General features: G+C 28.5%; 3 protein-coding genes across 3 annotated transcripts; 2 read left to right on the forward strand and 1 right to left on the reverse strand.

Annotated features, from left to right (window-relative positions):
- Positions 1 to 5496: 5496 nt before the first annotated feature.
- On the forward strand, positions 5497 to 6192 carry OCT59_002443 (uncharacterized protein; the record flags this gene model as incomplete). Its single annotated transcript, XM_066144508.1, has 2 exons — positions 5497 to 5769; positions 5875 to 6192. 2 exons carry the CDS (start codon positions 5497 to 5499, stop codon positions 6190 to 6192), a joined length of 591 nt encoding a protein of 196 aa, XP_065995665.1.
- Positions 6193 to 15448: 9256 nt separating this feature from the next.
- Positions 15449 to 16450, forward strand: OCT59_002444 (uncharacterized protein; the record flags this gene model as incomplete). The annotated part of the gene is made up of 1 exon (XM_066144509.1): positions 15449 to 16450. The coding sequence occupies one exon, from the start codon at positions 15449 to 15451 to the stop codon at positions 16448 to 16450; it is 1002 nt and encodes a 333-aa protein (XP_065995666.1).
- Positions 16451 to 18941: 2491 nt separating this feature from the next.
- On the reverse strand, positions 18942 to 20605 carry OCT59_002445 (uncharacterized protein; the record flags this gene model as incomplete). Its single annotated transcript, XM_066144510.1, has 5 exons — positions 18942 to 19300; positions 19376 to 19491; positions 19561 to 19769; positions 19838 to 19939; positions 20177 to 20605. The coding sequence occupies 5 exons, from the start codon at positions 20603 to 20605 to the stop codon at positions 18942 to 18944; spliced, it is 1215 nt and encodes a 404-aa protein (XP_065995667.1).
- Positions 20606 to 21001: the final 396 nt, after the last annotated feature.

A 21001-nucleotide genomic window follows, 5' to 3' on the forward strand; every position in this document is an offset into this window, starting at 1 on the left:
TTAAGCATATTTTAACATTTATATTTTATTAATATTTTTTACATGGCAATAAAAATTATAAAATGGCGAAAAAAAGTTTGAAAGTTTGAAAAAGTTATTAAATTATTATACTCCGTACAATTTAGGATATATTATTTAGTAAAAAAAATAAATAAATAACGATAACCATTAAATAGCTGCTCGTTTGAGAAATTCAAATCTGTATATGTACTGTACGATAGACTAATTGAAGACCTGTTTTTACTAATAGTCTAAAAATAAACAACTTGCATATATTCAGAACATGTAGTTTATGAAGGCGCAGCATATTTTAAGTTTCAAATTTGATTTTTATGAAGTTATTTAGTTTAAAAAAATTAAAAAAAATTGGAAATTCCAACAAAAATAGAAAACGGAAAATTTGCATAGTTTTGCTATTTTTTGACGTTATTAAAACATAAATAAAGAGTTTCTGTTTTTTTTTAATTGACTTTTTTAAAGAATATAATAGCAGATATCCAAAAGTATATATTAGAAATTTTAAGACATCTAGGCATCCAGCTGATAATTTTATGAGACAAAAAAAGTAGCAAATTTATGAAGAAAGAAATATTGCTAAAATTTAGCAAATTGAAGTATTTCGCTCATAGTAATTTCAAGATTTGTAATATTGATATCTAATGCTTTGTACAATAAAAATTTAAACTCATAGTTTTTATAGGCAAAAATTTCAAGTGATTTTGTTAAAAATTGATAGACTTATCTATATATAGGGGAAATATTTCAATTTTTCTACATTTCTAGACGGATTTGTAAGATTTTGAATTTATAAGAATTACATTAAATACTTGGATAAAAAAGATCTAACCTCATACTAGTAGTACTTTCTATAAAATTTTTAAGTTAACCGGGTAAGACTGACAGACTTGCCTATGTGGAAAATTAAGCGGAAAACAAGCTTTTATATGTTTTACGATTTTTTATGTTTCTAGGCGGATTTGTAAGATTTAGAATTTTATAGAAAATACATTAAATATTTGTTTAAACTCAAAGAATGTACAGTAAGAATTTTATGCGATTTGGTTACAAATTGATGAACTTTTATCGGGAATTTATATTCCAATAGCTGGTCCAATTTAATACCTGTCCTCCTCCATGATATTTCTCGATATTACATGTTTTATACCTGTTTTATCCGAGATGTAATAAAAAATTCACTGGTACGTGCGAAAACAATTATCCAAACATTTGCTGGCGTACAGATCACGTGACACACATATATAAGGAGACGAGTCGCCGATCTCATTATCCCTGTTACATTGGTCACAGGACAAATTCATCTCCTCTGATTTTATTAATTTGATGGTAAATTATTGTATGAATCAGAAATTGCGCTATTAAGTATTAAATTATGCTCATCAATACACGACTTAAAATATAATATTCGGCATTAATATTGTAAAACTATCTTTAGTAATACTATCATTATCATCATAAGATCTCCCCAAGAATTTCTTTACTATTTTCACTTTAACGGTTCGAGAATGATAATTACAAAATTGATGAAAATTTATTTTCATGTGTAAGTCCATCACGCGTTCCACGAAATAATAATTTGAATTCGTATGGAGAAATCATCGTCCGTGATATTTAATCTATTGAGATTAATTCAACATATTGAAATGTAATAATCATACTTTTAAATTTTTTCTTAGATGGACTATAATCACTATTAAAAAAAAATATTTTAATAGATTTATATAATTCCTCGGGTAGAATATCTTTATAAGGAAATACATTATTTAAAAATTCTTTTGAAGTTAAAGAAATGTATTATTTTTATTAAAATTTTCAATTTAAGTTATTCTTTAAAGTTATGAAATCATCCTTTGGATAACTAGTTTAATTTAAGAAAAAATTTTTTTTTCTTCAGAACTAAATACTTGCCCGTTTCTGTCATTTCGTTCATAATCACTTGTAAGATGTACTTCACGATGTTCAGTAGTCTCAACATTTAGGATCGGTAATTTGGTCTGGTTTATGGTTAATATTAATTTTTACTGAATATTAAATAGTTATTGGGTGGGGATATCGGTCTTCAACCGATATCTCTATTCCCCCATTTAATAACTGAGTTATAGTTCGGTCATTAGGAATACTGCTGCGGTGATCAATAGGAATTTATGCTACTAATACTGATTTCAATATTGGATGTCTCATAAAAATATCGGTCAGTAAAATCCAGAATATTCCTAACCGACTGAACAATGAAATTTTTGTTTAAAATATTGAATTAAGCTAATTTTAGCAGATAGCCTTAGTCAAGTGATTTATTTATTTTTTTGTATGAGAAATAACTAGTAGTCAATTAATAATTGAATAAAATTTTTATTTCAAATAATTCAATAAATGTATATGATATAAATTATTACTATAAAAAAATAATTCTATTAACCCCTTGTCGAAGAGATTTTGACTTCGAATACATCAGGAACCTTAACTGTTAAAAAAAAAAAATACATGAAAGACTATTTATTGGATAAATAAAAGACTATCGTTAGCATTAATAGTTGAAAAAATTAAGCCGTGAAATCATTAGTAATGAATGTTACGTGAATTTATTGGCATTTAGGAATTTATTTAGAAATAATATTAAAAATAACTTTTATTTTACTTTTACGCAGTTTATTTTTGTATGTATGTTTTTATTTTTTAGTATATATTTATTTGGCATAGAAATGGAAGATTAGCAGACTGGTGATCGAAAGTGGCTTAATAAGTGTACAGACCCCGGCGAAAAGAATGGCGGTCAGTTTTTTTGATATCACGAATGTAATTTATAGTAAAATGTGAAATATTTTTTTATTTTCTGAAAGAGAAACAGAAAATACATATATTTCATTATTTAAATAACATTTGATATGATCATCTTCCCGTGTCAATAAATGCTTTAATTTATTATTGCATACTATTCGCACTCTTAACCAGCGTTATTTTGTTATGATATTTTAATATTTTCTTAACTTTCTCGCCATCCAGAGGTCAGATTGAGACAAATTTACCACAATTGGATTCCTCTTGACTATGTGGTTCGAATGGTGGTCTCAAATTACTGTGTAGCATCTGTGTAATGTGATAGTTCAAGTATAATAGTGAGTATTATGAATTTTTATGTTGTATAAAGATAATCATTTCTAAATGCAATATAAAAGCTCAATAATATAATAAAAGACCATTATTTAAATCTCGTAATTGCAAGAAATCTAATAGTTGAAAATTTGTTTCAATACAAGCTTTGGTTGATGAGAAAATGAAGTTTAAACTTTTTATTTCAAACTTTCATACCAAATTCAAAAAATTATTAGTAGTATTTCTCTGTGATAATGTGATATAACAAAATGCAATTATAATATTTGGCAGTTAAAAGTAAGTGGTTTTTTTTTAAAAAAAATTGGAATTTATTATTATGTAGGATTTTGAGCATTTTAAAAAAATTCATAGTAAATTATTATGCTCCGATTTCTATTAAATTTATAACTTCTTGGTTTTTTAGAAGGCAAAATAGGTGTAAAAACAATAATAAATTTTCATTTTTTTTATTGCTTTTTAAAATAGTATTCTAAAAATCCATTGGGCATTTACAAGTTTTAATTTAAATAGGAAAATTCTGATCTCATATCCAAAATAACAAATGATACTCGCACCGCCATTCTTTTCACCGGGGACTTTAAATAATTGTATATAAAAACAATAAAATAAGGCAAATGTCCATTCGGCTAAACGGTTTTCGGCGAAATGTCCATATTGGGTATATTGGGTAAATCATGCACCCCACTCGGGTGATCATCAAAGGATATAACCTTATTATTTACGTCACAAGTGCATAGAATATATCCTTTGGTGGGCGGCCCATGGGCATTATGATTATATAAGTCACGTGACTTATAATTTTAACGTTAATATTTTAATGCTAATTTCAGCACATACTTATAATGCCCATAATGTCTGGCACACAATCCCAGAGAAACATGCGTTGGTTTAATGCATGTTTCCCAGAGTAACATGCGGTAACTCTGGCACATGTTCCCTACTGTAACATGCGATGACTCTGGCGCATGTTCCCTACTGTAACATGTGATGACTCTGGCGCATGTTCCCTACTGTAACATGCGATGACTCTGGCGCATGTTCCCTACTGTAACATGCGATGACTCTGGCGCATGTTCCCTACTGTAACATGCGATGACTCTGGCGCATGTTCCCTACTGTAACATGCGATGACTCTGGCGCATGTTCCCTACTGTAACATGCGATGACTCTGGCGCATGTTTCCTACTGTAACATGCGATGACTCTGGCGCATGTTTCCTACTGTAACATGCGATGACTCTGGCGCATGTTTCCTACTGTAACATGCGATGACTCTGGCGCATGTTCCCTACTGTAACATGCGATGACTCTGGCGCATGTTCCCTACTGTAACATGCGATGACTCTGGCGCATGTTCCCTACTGCAACATGCGATGACTCTGGCGCATGTTTCCTACTGTAACATGCGATGACTCTGGCGCATGTTCCCTACTGTAACATGCGATGACTCTGGCGCATGTTCCCTACTGTAACATGCGGTGTTAACAGGTCCGTCTCAGACTCTGTCAACTATAACTAAACGTTAGGGAGTCAATAGCTATAACGTAGTTTATATCAGCAAGACACGCAAAAACACAATACGCAAAATATAACACAATCACAGTTCGTTTTTAATATAAGAGTTTATTAAATAGTTAATACAAGTTAATCCCTAACTTATACTATCTATTTTCTATCTATCTGACACACTGACACACACTTTAACTTAAGAAAAAAATCAAAAGATATTTATATAAAAATAAAATATAAAGAAAATAATATAACTAAAATAAATAAAGTAAATAAAATAAATGTAATAAATAAAAGAAATAATAAAAATAATAAAAATAACATAAATAATATAAATAACAAAAATAACAATTGTAACGTTAATCAGATCTACAAAATTATTTGATTACATAATGATTGATCTACTAATTAATCATCTGATTTTTGAATCTCGTGATTTTTACTGCGCCATAATCTTCGTTATCAAATCTCCCTCACTAAATTTTGAGTTCCCACAAAAAATAATTAAAGCCAAATAAATTTTATCTTTTCTTTTCACTTCACTCCCAACCCGCTAGTAAATGAAAAAACTGGTCATCCATGTAATACCAAAACAGTAGGCCCTCGAAAGGGACACGAACCAAAGTCCATGTAAAGCTAAGGTATTAGCCTTCTCAAATGTGGCCATCAAATGATCAGGACACGGGTGACATCGATCCTAGGAAGAAATTCATTATCAATTTAAAAGAAAATCATGAATTATGGGATCGGGATGGGCTGGTAAATCATCAGAAAATTGTTGTAAGTTTTTTTTCCATAAATGTTGAAAATCTGGTAACCTAATTAAGATTTTTCTCGTCTTCTTTCTTTTCTCGTCATCATGGTATACAAGAAATACAATAACCAGAAATCTACGCCAAGAGAACGTATCAGACTAACTAAAAAGAAAAATAAATGTAGTTCTCAAAAAAACTATAATAAGCGGTTTTTTGTTCGCAAATCTAAGAAAGAAAAAGAAGAAGGAAAGGAAACGCAAAAATTATCACAAAGGGCAGTTCGAGTGGCCTCTGAATTTTTTCTTCAAAACAGGGAACTTCGTGAAGAAATAATTCAACTACGTCAAGAAGTTCAAGAACTTCAGGAGGAAGTACAAGTCTGAGAAGATTTTTCGATTATAAAATCTTCTCAAGAATCTCAGGTGTGACAAGAACTTCAACAACAAGTTCAACAACTGCAACAACAATTATCGTCACTCCAGGAGCAACTCCAAGAAGCTTCGTCACGTGACGAATTAGTTGAACAACAACAAGCTCCTCTTACTAGTTCCGAACAGTATCAACTGGTCGCCGAGAATGAAATTATGTTGAATGATATCCAGGAATGTGACGATTTCATTCAACGGCTTAAAAATGAGAGAGTAAATGAACATCTTGCTTTTCGTCGGCAAATTTCAGCTTTGAAGGAAGATTGCAATAGGTTGCATTGGGAAAGAAATGCTGCACACCATAGGGCTGAAGGGATGATAGTTTTGCTTAGAAATAGAGATAATTCTCGTAATCCTCCTTCTTCCGTATAATTTTCTTTTCTATTATGTAATCATCTTTTATTATTTTGTTATATAATAAATATAATATATATGATAAAAAATTTTTTTTTTTTTTTTTTCGTAAAATTTTGTAAATTTTCTGGGGCATTGAGTCGCATATTCATGCTGATCATTTTTGATCAGTTTGTTCAACATAAAAACTAATTTGATTTGTCGATCATCATTGATTTCTAATTTTGTTAATCATTCACGATTAATTTATCGATTTTAAGGATTATCATTAACTAAATTCAGCTCCACATAATAATCGAAATTCTTGTGACTTTAACTTTTTCAACATCATAAAAGTTACTAATTTTGTTCTAAATATTTGTTCTACTCCTATATTAAGAAAAATATGATAGGTCCTAATACATCCTTGATAAAAGTGTGTCGTCATTCTAGATCTAAATAAAGTTTTCTGAGCACGTGATAATATTTGATTTTCTAATAATTGTCCAAGTTTATAAGCATAAAATAAAGTGTATTGTCTCCTTTTTAGTCGTGAATATCTTTGTAATAATTAATAGTATTGGATAAATTTTTGGTCTGATGATGATTCGTCATTTACAGGATCTACAGGAAAAATTATTTCTATTGGTTCAATTTCCATTAAATCGTTGAAAATATCTACTGGAGTCATTTTGAAAATTATTTCTTATTTACTGAACGTCTAGTCTTTTTATATTATTTATAACAACCATAGGTTGCCAATTTTGTCGATCATGATATAATTTAAGTAACGTTCCATTAACTGGAGTTATTAAAACTCGTCCTTCCAAAGTTCTTAATTTGTATGATCCATTTAATAAAACTTGATGGATGTAAAATGGTCCTTTCCATTTAGGGTCTAATTTTCCAGACCATTGTTTTTCTTTAGCTGCATTAAAATAAAGAACTTTGTCTCCTATTTGGTAAGAAATATTTTTCTTTAATTTTGCGTCATGTCGATCCTTTTGTTTCTGCTGTGATTTATTGATCTGCACACGTGCCTCTTCTCTGATTTGTGGTACATCATCAATTAAATGTTTGACACGTTTTAATAAAGTATCAGAATTATTACACAAATTATCATCATTATCTATTGGTAATTTTGCTGATCGTCCATATACTAAAAAGAAAGGTTCTATTTTTGTTGAAGAATTTTTACTGGTTCTATATGCAAATAAAATTGGTGCGATAAATAAATCCCATTCATCAGTATCTGTTGCAGTTTTTGCTAAAGCTTCGCATAGTGTTCTATTAAATCGTTCCACTAATCCATTTGTTTGTGGATGATAAGGAGTAGAAAAATGATGTTTAATTTGAAATCGCTGGGTAAGACTGTCGATCATTTTATTATTGAAATGAGATCCTCTATCTGATAAAATTCTTGAAGGACATCCATGTTGACAAATAATATTTTCATAAATAAAGGTAGCAACATTTTCTGCTGTAGCTTCTGATAAGGCTTTTGCTTCAGGCCATTTTGTTAAATAATCTATTGCGACTACAATATATCTATTACCTTTTTTAGAGCGTGGTAAAGGTCCTACTATATCTATTCCAATTTGATAAAAAGGTTCAAAGGCAGGTATTGGGTGTAATGGTTCTGTTCTTTTATACTTTCCCCTTCTTTGACATTGATCACATGCTTGAACATACGCTCTTATATTTTCATACATTTGAGGCCAGTAATACCTGGAACGTATTTTCTCAAACATTATATCTGTAGCAAAATGTCCAGCTGTTGGATCATTATGCATCATAAAAAGAACAGGTTCTGCTTCATAGTTTCTGATTACTCTGAGTAAATTGTTTTGTTGTCTTTTGTCTATTTTGTAGATAAAGTTATTTTTGATGATAAAATTTTTAGAAAAATTAATAAATTTGCGCTTTTGTTGTGTTGTTAAATTTGGTGGTAGTTGTTGTGATTGTAAATATTGATAAAGGTTTTGGTATTGTTGTAGTTCCATATTGTTTTGATTGATTATTATTAAAGGTTTTGTTGTTTTAATTGGTTAATAATTGAATTGGATAATTATATAGATAATAAATAAATAATAATAATAAATAATAAAATAAAAAAGAAAATTTAATAAAGATGGGAAAAGAAATTAAATCGATATTTCCTTTGAGAGTGTTCCCAAAATGGTTCATTAATTAAATATTCAGGTTTAAATTCAGGTTGAATAATGTTGAATTTCTTAGGAATTCTTTGTGGTCTACTATATCCATCATTTTGTACTTCATAAATATTCTTTTCTTCGCCAATAATTGCTAAAAAACATTCAGCTGAATTAATAGGTTCTTCTGTTGGATTAATTCTTGAGAGAGCATCTGCATTGGCATTGGCTTTTCCAGCTCTATGCTGAATAGTAAAATCATATTGCTGTAGTTGCATAATCCATCTCGCTCTCCTTCCAGTTGGAATTTTTGAAGTTTGTAACCATTTGAGGGCAGAATGGTCAGTAACTACTGAGAAAGGTAATAATCCTAAATAATGCTGAAAATAATTAATTGCCCATACAATAGCCAAACATTCTAGGTCTGTTATAGCATAGTTTTGTTCATGTTTATTTAAACTTCTACTTGCATAAGCAACTACATATTCTTTTCCTTCTTTATCTTTTTGAGAGAGTACAGCTCCTAATCCTGTTCCAGAAGCATCAGTATATAAAATAAAAGGTTGTTCAAAGTCGGGATACCTCAAAATAGGTGCTGAGATTAATCTTTCTTTCAGGTGTTCAAATGCTTTCTGTTGCTTCTCTGTCCATTGAAATGGAGTTTCTTTTTGTAATAACTTAGAGATAGGCTTCGCAATTTTAGAAAAATCCTTGATAAATTTTCTGTAATAGGAGAATAATCCTAAAACCGATCTAATTTCAGTAACAGAGGTGGGTGCAGGAAAATTTCTAATCTTCTCTATTTTTGAAGGATCAACTCTTATACCATCTCTTCCTACGATATGTCCAAGGAAAGCAATACTAGGAAGGCAAAAATAACATTTCTTCAGCTTAATTTTTAAATTAGCATTTCTGAGCGCTTGGAAAACTTGAGTAATATTATCCAGATGTTGTTCAAAGGTCTTTGAGTAAATAATTATGTCATCTAAATAAACAGCCACGAATTTTCCCAAAAACTCTTGTAATACATAGTTCATTAACCTTTGGAAGGTTCCTGGAGCATTCCTCAATCCAAAAGGCATGACGTTAAATTCATATAATCCAAAATCTGTTATAAAAGCTGTTTTTTCCTTGTCTTTAGGATCCATTTCCACTTGCCAAAAGCCACTAGCAAGGTCTAATGTAGAGAACCAATTAGCAGTTCTGAAGGATTCAAGCAAATCATCGATACGAGGTAAGGGATATGCGTCAGGTTTTGTAACTTTATTGAGCGGTCTATAATCAACACACATTTGCAGGTCTCCTCCTTTCTTGTCTACTATTACTACTGGTGCAGCCCATGGGCTCATGGATTTCTTTATCATTCCTTGTTGTTCCAACTTCTTTATTTCTTCTCTAAGGAATTCTTTCTTCTTAGGGTTAGTTCTGTAGGGACTTCTTGCTTGAGGTGCAGCGTCTCCAGTGTGGATTTGATGTTTAATTAATCCAGTTCTCCCAATATCAGTCTGGCTCTTTGCACAAATATCTTCATTGTTGTTCAATACTTGTTGGAATTGTGTCTGTTGATGATCTGTAAGCGGTCCAACATGTAGGTCTTTTTGGATATTCCACTCATTTCCTTTTTCTGCTTGAGCTAAGAATAGTGCAGGATTATCAGTTTTATCTTCATCATCTTCAGTTAGGTAATCATTTAAAATATCTTCTAATAAATTATATTGGTCAGGAATTTCCTCCTTTTCATCCCAAGGGTTATAGTTTAGTGGTTGTTGATACCATTGTTCCCATATTTCTTCATCTTCACTTGATTCACTATTAAGAAGGTGAATCTGTTTTTCAATTAGGTCATCCTCATACTCATATTCATCAAAAATTTCGTCTATTTCATTGTCAATTTCTTCTTCTTGGAAAGATACATATCTGGGAACTTCTCCAATATGAATTGAAATAGGTGCAAGAATAGTTTTAGCTAGGAAAGTCAATTGAACTGATTTATTATTGAAATCAAGTACAGCTCTGGTACGCCTAAACCAGTCAGTTCCTAAGAGTAGGGTTTCATCCTTTGAGTCAATAACATGGAAAGTGGTAGGGATAAGGAGAGTTTGAATTACTATAGGTACTTTTTCTATTTGTCCTAAGGCTCTGTTTCTTGTCCCATCCGCAGTGACTACAATAGTGTTGGAGGGTTTAGTGATTTCCAATCTCAACTTTCGAGCAAGAGATTTGGTGATAACACAAACAGCAGCTCCTGAATCTAAAATTGCATAAACAGGATCTCCTTTAATTCTCACTGCACATTTCACAGCAGTGGTGTCTCTAGTATCACCTTCTTCCGAATCAGAGATTCTATCTACATAGTTAGTTTCTTGAGTCTTAGGTGGTCTTCTCAAAATTCTGGCAAAATCTTTCTTTTGGTCATTATATTTCAAAAGTTGTCCAATCTTTGCTGAAGATGGCATATTTAATATGTCATATGAAATGCGATAAGGAGGCATCTGTTCAATAATTGAGGGCATTCTTGGGGTTCTTTTAACAGTTCTTTTTGGTGGAACAGCAGGAGTAGCAGTTGTTTCAATAACTTCATCCATTGGAATATTGATATTTTGTCTTGGTTGGGGTCTTCTCAATCTCTGTTCTTGTTGTGATTCAGATGAAATAATATTTTCTACAGCTCTTGGTTGTTTAGGTTTTGGCCTATAGTTAGTGGTTGGTTGAGATCTAGAACGAGTAGTGACATAGGCTTCAGCTTCCTCATAATTGTCATCGTAATAATCTTGATAATATTCATCTTCATAATAATTATCATAAGAATCATAAGTTTCTTCATATGTTTCCAAATAATGAGCATCTCTTCTTTGAGGTCTTCTTGCATTTCTTTCTGACATACAATCTCTAGCGTAATGTCCTTTTTCTCCACATCTGTAGCATTCGATATCTCTTATATCAGTTCTGGGTCTATTAGGTCTGAAAGTTTGGGTTAAATTATTTGGTTGAGTATATCTCGCAGGTTGGATTCTTCTAACAGGTTGTGGTTGAATGGGTTGAGTTTGAGCTAATAAAGCACTAGATAAATTTGCATAGTTAAGTGAAAGTTTCTGCATTTGTTGAGTTAATGCTTCAATTGCTTCCATTTGAAGACTTTCAGTTTTTGCAGGTGTGGTTGATACAGTAGCTACTTTAGTAGCAATTCCAGTAACACTTGGTCCTAAATGTGCGTAATTTAATCCAGTTTCAACTTTTCTTGCATTACCAATGACATCAGATAAAGTATTAGCATCTTGTAAATGTACCATAGGAGTGATAGTAGGAGTTAATCCAAAAAGGAACATTCTAATTTTCTGAGCATCAGGAATAGCATTGGTAGTATCAACTCTCTTTAATAACCTTTGGAATTTAGCGGCATAATCATCTACTGTTTCATTACTACCTTGTCTTAAGGTGAGTAATTCCTGATACCATTTATTTTTGCGAGTATCATTTGCAAAATATTTTTTAAAAAGGTCTGTAAAATTATTGCCAGTGTTTTGTCCAGATTCCCAGTGGTTACCTATTGTAGCAGAATTAGTATCATACCAATCAGATGCAGCACCTCTTAAATAAGAAGCTGCAACTGCTAGTTTTCTCTCAGGAGTAGTCCAACCATTAGTAGCAGCAGCCTTTTCAAAAATAGCTAACCATTCGATAGGATCTTCATCTTCTTTTCCAGAAAAGGGTTCAATTTTTGCAATATTACTTCCTCTGCTCAAAAGATTGGCAGCATTATTACCAAAAACAGTTTGCAAAGCATTGGTGATAGCAGCTTCGTCAGCCATATTTTGATTATAAACAGGAGGGTTATCTATGAGATTATTAGGGTTATTATTTCTTTCAGTTTGGATATCAGTGTTAAGTTGAGCAACTAATTGAGGTGTAACAGGATTATTAAAATAGTTTGTTCTATGAGTAAGATTGAAGAAGAAAAATACTAGATTTCTGATAGAATCAGGTCTTTGCTGGTATCTAATACTAAAAAGTAGTTTACTAGATAGGATTAAAACTTGGAGTCCTTTGATTCTATTGTTATCTAATTGAAATGCTTGACAGAAGATAGGTAAAGCCCTTATAGTGTAGGAGGTATAACTAACTGCAAAGAAGTAGTTACTAATCCAATTCCAGAAATTTTGAAAGGCAGGTGGTAAAACAAGAGGTGGAGGATAACAGATACGACAAGAATGATCTACAGTAGTAGGTGGATTTATATTTGAAAGATGTTGAGCAGTATGGCGAGTAGTTAATTGTAATTGTTGTTCGAAATGATCTTGTATGGTCATAAATCTCTTATGACCTGGCAGGAATCACCACTTTGTTAACAGGTCCGTCTCAGACTCTGTCAACTATAACTAAACGTTAGGGAGTCAATAGCTATAACGTAGTTTATATCAGCAAGACACGCAAAAACACAATACGCAAAATATAACACAATCACAGTTCGTTTTTAATATAAGAGTTTATTAAATAGTTAATACAAGTTAATCCCTAACTTATACTATCTATTTTCTATCTATCTGACACACTGACACACACTTTAACTTAAGAAAAAAATCATAAGATATTTATATAAAAATAAAATATAAAGAAAATAATATAACTAAAATAAATAAAGTAAATAAAATAAATGTAATAAATAAAAGAAATAATAAAAATAATAAAAATAACATAAATAATATAAATAACAAAAATAACAATTGTAACGTTAATCAGATCTACAAAATTATTTGATTACATAATGATTGATCTACTAATTAATCATCTGATTTTTGAATCTCGTGATTTTTACTGCGCCATAATCTTCGTTATCAGCGGTGACTCTGGCACATGTTCCCTACTGTAACACGCGGTGACTCTGGCGCATGTTCCCTACTGTAACATGCGGTGACTCTGGCGCATGTTCCCTACTGTAACATGCGGTGACTCTGGCGCATGTTCCCTACTGTAACATGCGGTGACTCTGGCGCATGTTTCCTACTGTAACATGCGGTGACTCTGGCACATGTTTCCTATAGTAACATGTGGTAACTCTAGTTTATTTTTCTTACTGTAACATGCAGTGATTTTAGTACATATTCTTATATCTAAAATATTAAATATTTAATACTAAGCATTACTAGAATCAATGCATATTATGTTATAGAATATTGTATATTATGTTTTAGAAATATATATAACTTTACTAAAAATGGCCATTTTTTTGAAATAGTATTTAAGGTTTATTTTTAGTAATTTTAGCAAAAAAAATAAATAAAAAAAAATAAATAAACAAAAAAAAATATAAACAAAAAAAAATAAACAAAAAAAAATATAAACAAAAAAAAAAAGTAAACAAAAAAAAAATAAACAAAAAAAAAAATAATAAAATAACAAAAAACAACAAAAAATAAAAAATAACAAATGATTTGCATAATCATGTTATCAATATATACAGATCACGATACAAAGTTGTTAACAATCAGATGATCTAAATTTCATAGTGTTGTTTATTGTGATTGGCCGTTGTAATAATAAGTTGTATTCCAAAAAAGGAAGGAAGTAGGTCCTAATTTGGTTAGCAAATATGGCAAAACAGGGGTCCGTTTTTATATAAAATATATATAAACATAATTGAAATTTCGTTTCATTGCAATGAATTTCAATTTCAATTTCAATTTCAATATATCAATTGATTGTTTTTTGGACAGCAGTTGTTTAAATAAATTTCGTGAATTGAAGTTGATCATCATTTACGTCACAGTAAGTAAAAATAATCTAAAATTGGATTCACATGTTATAAAAATTGAAACTTGTATATAATAACTATAAATAAATTAGTTATAATGAAGGTACTTTTTTTTATTAATAAAATTGTATTTTTTTATTTGTTTGTTAATTAAATTAAAAATTGTGATTTTTCCCATAAATTACACATTTTTTTAATTAATAATAAATAAATTTACAAATTGAAAATCGAAAGATGATCATCATTTACGTCACAATGAAAATAATCTACAATTAAATTCACATGTTAATATTAGTTAAAAGAACTAAAGCCCGCAATTAATGACTATAAATAAATTAGTTATAATGAAGCTACCTTTTTTTATTAATAAAATTGTATTTTTTTATTTGTTTTTTTAATTAATAATAAAAAAAATAAATTTACAAATTGAAAATTGAAAGATGATCATCATTTACGTCACAATGAAAATAATCTACAATTAAATTCACATGTTAATATTAGTTAAAAGAACTAAAGCCGCAATTAATAACTATAAATAAATTAGTTACAATGAAACCACCCTTTTTTTATAGCTATAATTATAAAAGTGTGGTTTTTTTCAACAGATTATTACACTTTTTTAATAATAAAAAATAAATAAATTTACAAATTGAAAAATTGAAAGATGATCATCATTTACGTTACAATGAAAATAAACTAAAATTGAATTCACAGGTTAGAAAATTTAAAGCCACATATAGTAACTATAAACAAATTAGTTCTAATAAAATTACCCTTTTTTTTATCATTTATTTAATTAATAAAGTAATATTTAACAGTTAATGAGATTATGTTATTTCAATCATAAACTATTATATAAATTAATAAATTAATTTTATTATATAAATTGTAATAAATTTTTGATAAAATCAATTTTTTTTCAATGTAAATAAATAATAAAATCGCAATTTTTCAATGAAAACTACTTTTTTTTAAATTTAAATAAATGTAATAAAATCATCATAATTTTGCAATAAATTGTAATAAAATCGTAATTTTTTCAATAAAATTGCATTTTTTTAAATAAATTTGATAAAAATCAAAATTTTTCATATATTAATAAATAATAAAATCGTAATTTTTTCAATGAACCACTTTTTTAAGTTTTAAATAAAATGTATCATAATTTTGTAATAAATTGTAATAAAATCACATTTTTATTTTTTTAATAATCATAAATCATAAATAATAATAAATAATTGTAATATTATTACTTTTTTTTAAAAAATAAAATATATTATAAATATATTAAAGTCATAATTTTTTTTATAAATATAAGTAATTCATTTACTTTTTTTTACTTTTATTCATTTTTCATTTTAATAATAATCAGATTCAAAAAAAATTTCGAAATATGATTGCAAACATTACAACCATCGTGTATATACTCTCTGTGACTGATGAAACTATTAATAATGGTGTCTTGCAGAAAGGCATGGCTATTTCCCGAATTGATAATGAAGATGCATTTCAAATATATAAATTTTACAATTATATGACCTTAATAAATAACACAGACCTTGATTCAGATGATGGATCTAAAGTAACTTCGCCACTTAAGGCAGAAAATGTATACTTAATTACAGGAAAATTTTCAACAACTCAAGATGGTTCAATAAACGTCTCTATTACAACTAATGTACAACTCCTTATCGATAAGGAAGATATTCCTATAATAAAACCAACTGTACATCTTCTTGGAAAGACTTTGGGGTATGCAGAATTAACAGAAAGTGGATATACTTTACAAATACAAGTAAAGCCATATTTATCTAAGGATCAATTTACTCCATTTACTGTAAATTTAACTCACCCACCAAATGGGCGATTTAAGAATGCGTTAACAAAAGCCAGAAAAAATTCAACAGTTCATACAACAGGAGTATTTTTTTTTGCAAAAGATCAATTATACTGTGAAATTTTGGAATTTCAGTTTGTATCAGCAAAAATAGAATCAGATAACAGTATTGTAGTTCCATGGAAATCAAAATCTGATTCACGTAATGAAGGATCTTCAAAATCTGTTATAGAACAAAGAATTTCTCTCATACAACAGAATTCAACAACACAACCATCATTGTCAATGACACCAACTAAAAATAAATGTAAAACAAATATGACTAAAATAGCAGATATTTCAAGATCTTTGCTATTACAAAATCAACAAAGTGATGAAATTCATGATTGTGAAACTTCTATTACAAATGAAGAAAATGAAGAAAGAATTAATGAAAATATTGAAGAAAATGAAGAGAGAAACGAAAATATTAAAAAAAAAATAATACACCAAAAATTTCAAATTCAACAAGAGGTAGAAAAAAACAAAAAACTAAATAATGTTTATGAACTAACGTAACCCAGTAATAATCTTTTCTTTAATTTTTTTTATTATCTGTTCTTTATATTTTATATGTAATAAGTGCTATATTTATTTTTTTTAATGAAATAAAAAACATATTTTATTTTTTATGTCAAAGAAAAGTGGTTTAAAAGAAAATTTGAAGTCTACGTAAAATTTAATTGCTGATCATGTTACACATGTCATAGATCACCTGACAAATACGAACTGTTTTTAAAATTCTTTTTTTATTATCTATTGTTTTTTATATTTTATATGTAATAAGTACTTTATTTATTTTTCAATGAAATAAATGAAATAAAAGAAGTTGCATTTATTTTATTTTTATATCAAAGTATAATTAGTTCAAAAAAAAAAATTTGAAGTCAACGAAGTCAACGTAAAATTTAATTGCTGATCGTACTATTATGCATGTCATAGATCACCTGACAAATACGAACTGTTTTTAAAATTCATTTTTATTATCTGTATTTTTTATATCTTATATGTAATAAACATTATATTTATTTATTTTTTATTAAAAAAAAAATTGAAGTTATTGTAAAATTTAATTGTTGATCCTTAATAATAATATTACAAATATATGTTATAGATCACTGATCATATATATATATACGAACTATTAAAACTTTCATAATAATTTGATTGCTAATAATTTTTTTAATATATTACTAACATTAAATCATAATTAATAATAAAACTGAATCAGATGTCCTAAATGGGATCAAATTCAAACAATGAATTTAAATAGAGATGCATTTAAAGTAGATCCAAATGTGATTAAAGAATATTCTCGCTTGGAACAAGTAGCATCACAACCGCTTCCTATTTCATAAACAAACCTAGATTATCATGTTATCAGTTATCATATAAGTGTAATAAAGCAATTAGGGGTTCTTTAAAAAAAGTGTTTATTTGACTATGCATCTATGCTCATGTTACACCTAATTCTATTTTGAAGGCCGCCGCCAGGCGGCCATAGTGGTACAGTTCTAGTTGTATATTTTAAAGTTTATAAGTAATTAATTTTATGATCATGTAAATCACTTTACTGATACAAATATAATAATCATTTGTTTTTTTTCATTCCTATATATTCAATTTTTTCTTTTTTTTTATTTGATTTTATTTTTTTTATAGATTTTATTTTTTTTGTTAATTTTATTTTTGTTAATTTTATTTTTTTTTTTGTTAATTTTATTTTTTTTTTTGTTAATTTTATTTTTTTTTTGTTAATTTTATTTTTTTTTTTGTTAATTTTATTTTTTTTTTGTTAATTTTATTTTTTTTTTGTTAATTTTATTTTTTTTTTTGTTAATTTTATTTTTTTTTGTTAACTTTATTTTTTTTTATTAATTTTTTATTGTTTTATTATTTTTTTGCTAAAATTACTAAAATAAACTTTAAATACTATTTCAAAAAAAATATATAACAATTTAATATGTATTTTCTACCATAATATGCAGTAATCATAGCACATATTCCAGATGCTGTATATTATTTATTAATATAATATGCAGTAATTTAGCATACATTCCAATGTAAATTTATAATGTATATACAACAATTCTTGCATATATTCCTAATGCATAATATGCAATATTCTATAATATAATGCAGTGATTCTGGTAATATTCAGTTTAAATATTTGATGTTTTAAACATAAGAACATGTATCAGAAATCAGAATCATTACAGTAAGGAATATACACCAGAGTTACCACATGTTATGGTAAGAAACATGCACCAGAATTACTGCATATTACAGTAGGAAATATGCACCAAAGTCATTGCATGTTACAGAAATAAACATGGAGAGAATTTGTGTGCTAGAATTATCACATATTGCTTTAGCAATATGTTCCAGAATTAAGATCTTTATAAAATTATATGTCACGTGACTTATATAGTAATGCCCATAGAATGCCTACCAAAGGATATAACCTCTGGAAAATGTGTGCTTATCTAAAATATTAATTTTTTTAAAAACCATTTGAAAGGCCTTTAAAAAGTATTTTAAAAGCATTTTAAAATGCCCTTTTATGTTATTTTCATAATATTCTTATTAGTACTCATAAGCTCATTGTTAAAATATTACAAAACAATTTTAAAAGGCTTGCAGAAGGCTTTAGAATACATATCATTTAATAATCATCTTAAAACAATTTTATTATTAATGTGAACTATATATATATATTTTATTATTAATGCGAACTATACCTATATAATTATTAAACAGCAGTATAAAGAAAATCATTTTTGAAGTAATTTCTATTGTTAATGTCATGGTTTTCTACTGTACAGGAAGTACCACAATCATGCACAAAATGAATTTTTTGATGTGAATTTATAATTGAAATTGGATGTATTCGCTTCCAATTTTCATTACGTCCTTGAAGTAAATACCTATTACATTGCATAATTTGATCAAACCCAATCAAATCAAACCATTCAAACGATAAGAAAACATGATAGTTATTGTCATTTGATCAGTGTACAAAAATTGCTTGAATACGTGCAAACCATTTTTCATTTTCAATATCATCGTTGTCTTCTTTTCCTTCTATCTCAACAACATCACCTGCTTGAAGTTTTATGTTTTCTTCGATTATCATATCATCATCTATAATTGTAAAAGAAAGATGCTGATAAAAATTAATATTATAATGCGCCACGGCTGCTTGCTGTCCAAAATAATTATCGTATGTCCATGATATGTCTGAAACCATATTTTCATCAAGTTTCCTTCCTGAAAATCCATTTTCTTGTATTTTCTGTTTGTTCCATTTACTACGAACTTTTATATTAATATAGTTGGATGAGGGTGACGTAAAATTATTTTCTTGATCTATTATTATATAGATTTCAAATAAGTGATTTAATATTCTGTAAGTAAACTAAAAATCGTAGTTGCTTATAATACCTTCTTCAATATCTTCATTTGAATATACTTGCGAAGTTAAATACCATCCATCAAATAAACTTTTAATTTTTCCATTAATTTGTATATGATTATGTAAACCACGATCTATTAAATATCTTAAATTATAAATTGTAGTTAGTGATCAATAAATAATTATGGGAGACATTTCTTAAATAATTTATTACCTAAGACTTTGCAATGTGTTTTCTCGTTTGATGAAATCCAATTCCACATTTTTCTTATTGGTATGTGGTACATAACTTTTATATATTCGATGAACCATTTCTTTCAATGATACCGATGCATTAATAAGATTACCAAAGCGTCGTGCATGCTCAGAAAGATGACGAAGAACATGAAGGTTTGGTAAATTTGAAAACTCTTCTGGAAATACCTATCAATTTCAATTATCAGAAGTTAGTAATTGCTGGAATAAAATCTTATTACTAAGTAAAATTTTACCTTCAACAAATCAATAGACAAGTATTGCAACGTCGCATCTAATCTAACATAATCATTATCAGCCATTAATTCCGCAAATACTGCTTTTGAACATATGGCAAACTTAATCCAACATTATTTAATCATCGATATTGCTTGTGAATTTAATCGTAATTGGTTATTTTCTTTGATACGTTGAATTATATTATCTTTGATAGAGCGGTTGTTAAGACATCTACGTAATAGAAACGGCATCATTATAGCTAACCTTAATGTATCAGACATAAAGTAACTGTTCCGATATGATATGGGGTTTTGTTGACGCGACCAATATGATGGAAATTCAAATGATTTCTATACAGTAAGAAATTTAGCTTCTCCATCTCTTGTAAAAGATTCTAATGTAATATTAAGCAATCTGCCTCCCAATCCAGCTACTGCATGAAATGCATCTTGTGGTGTTTGTGTATGACGATCTCGAAATAATTGATCCAAAACATTTGGCTTAATACATAAACCGTGCTCTTTTGCAAAAGCTGTTTGTAATGAAGGTATGTCATGTAATTGGTGCAAATAATCAAAATAATTATCAGTAAGGTGATGATATCTTCCATGCTTTTTAATATCATAATCAATTTCAGTAAGATTCTCTTTAAACACTTCACAAGTTCTGCATCCATAATTTGCATTTTGACGTAAGATTCCAGCAAGGTCATTACCTTGAGGTAGATCAGCCGTAGTCAAGCCCAATCCACCAGTCACCCAAACCTCTTCTTCCCCGATCTTCATCACAATGCCATGTTGTAATTGTTTAATGTCTTTTATAAATGGTTTGATAACATCCTCAAACTCTCCACCGAATGGGATGAACCCTATTAAAAAATGATTTTTCAGTTATTGACGTAACTTGAGTGTCATATTACCGAATTGAATATATAGTCCTCCTAGAGAATGATATACTGTTCTAAAAGTACCAAAATCATCATAGTAAAGATCGATAAAAAATTTGAATACTTTCATATTAGGTGATGGAGGTATACCCATTGTTATATATTCATTTGGATGGTGATGTCGTTGTTCAATAGGATGAATCGTGTAACGATTATTATGCTTGTAAAGAATTTCAGAAATACGCTTTTCATAACGGGGTATTTGATCTGTATCCTTAAGCCAAATTACAACTTT

Source organism: Rhizophagus irregularis, chromosome 10 (assembly GCF_026210795.1).
Source record: "Rhizophagus irregularis chromosome 10, complete sequence".
Taxonomy (NCBI): domain Eukaryota; kingdom Fungi; phylum Glomeromycota; class Glomeromycetes; order Glomerales; family Glomeraceae; genus Rhizophagus; species Rhizophagus irregularis.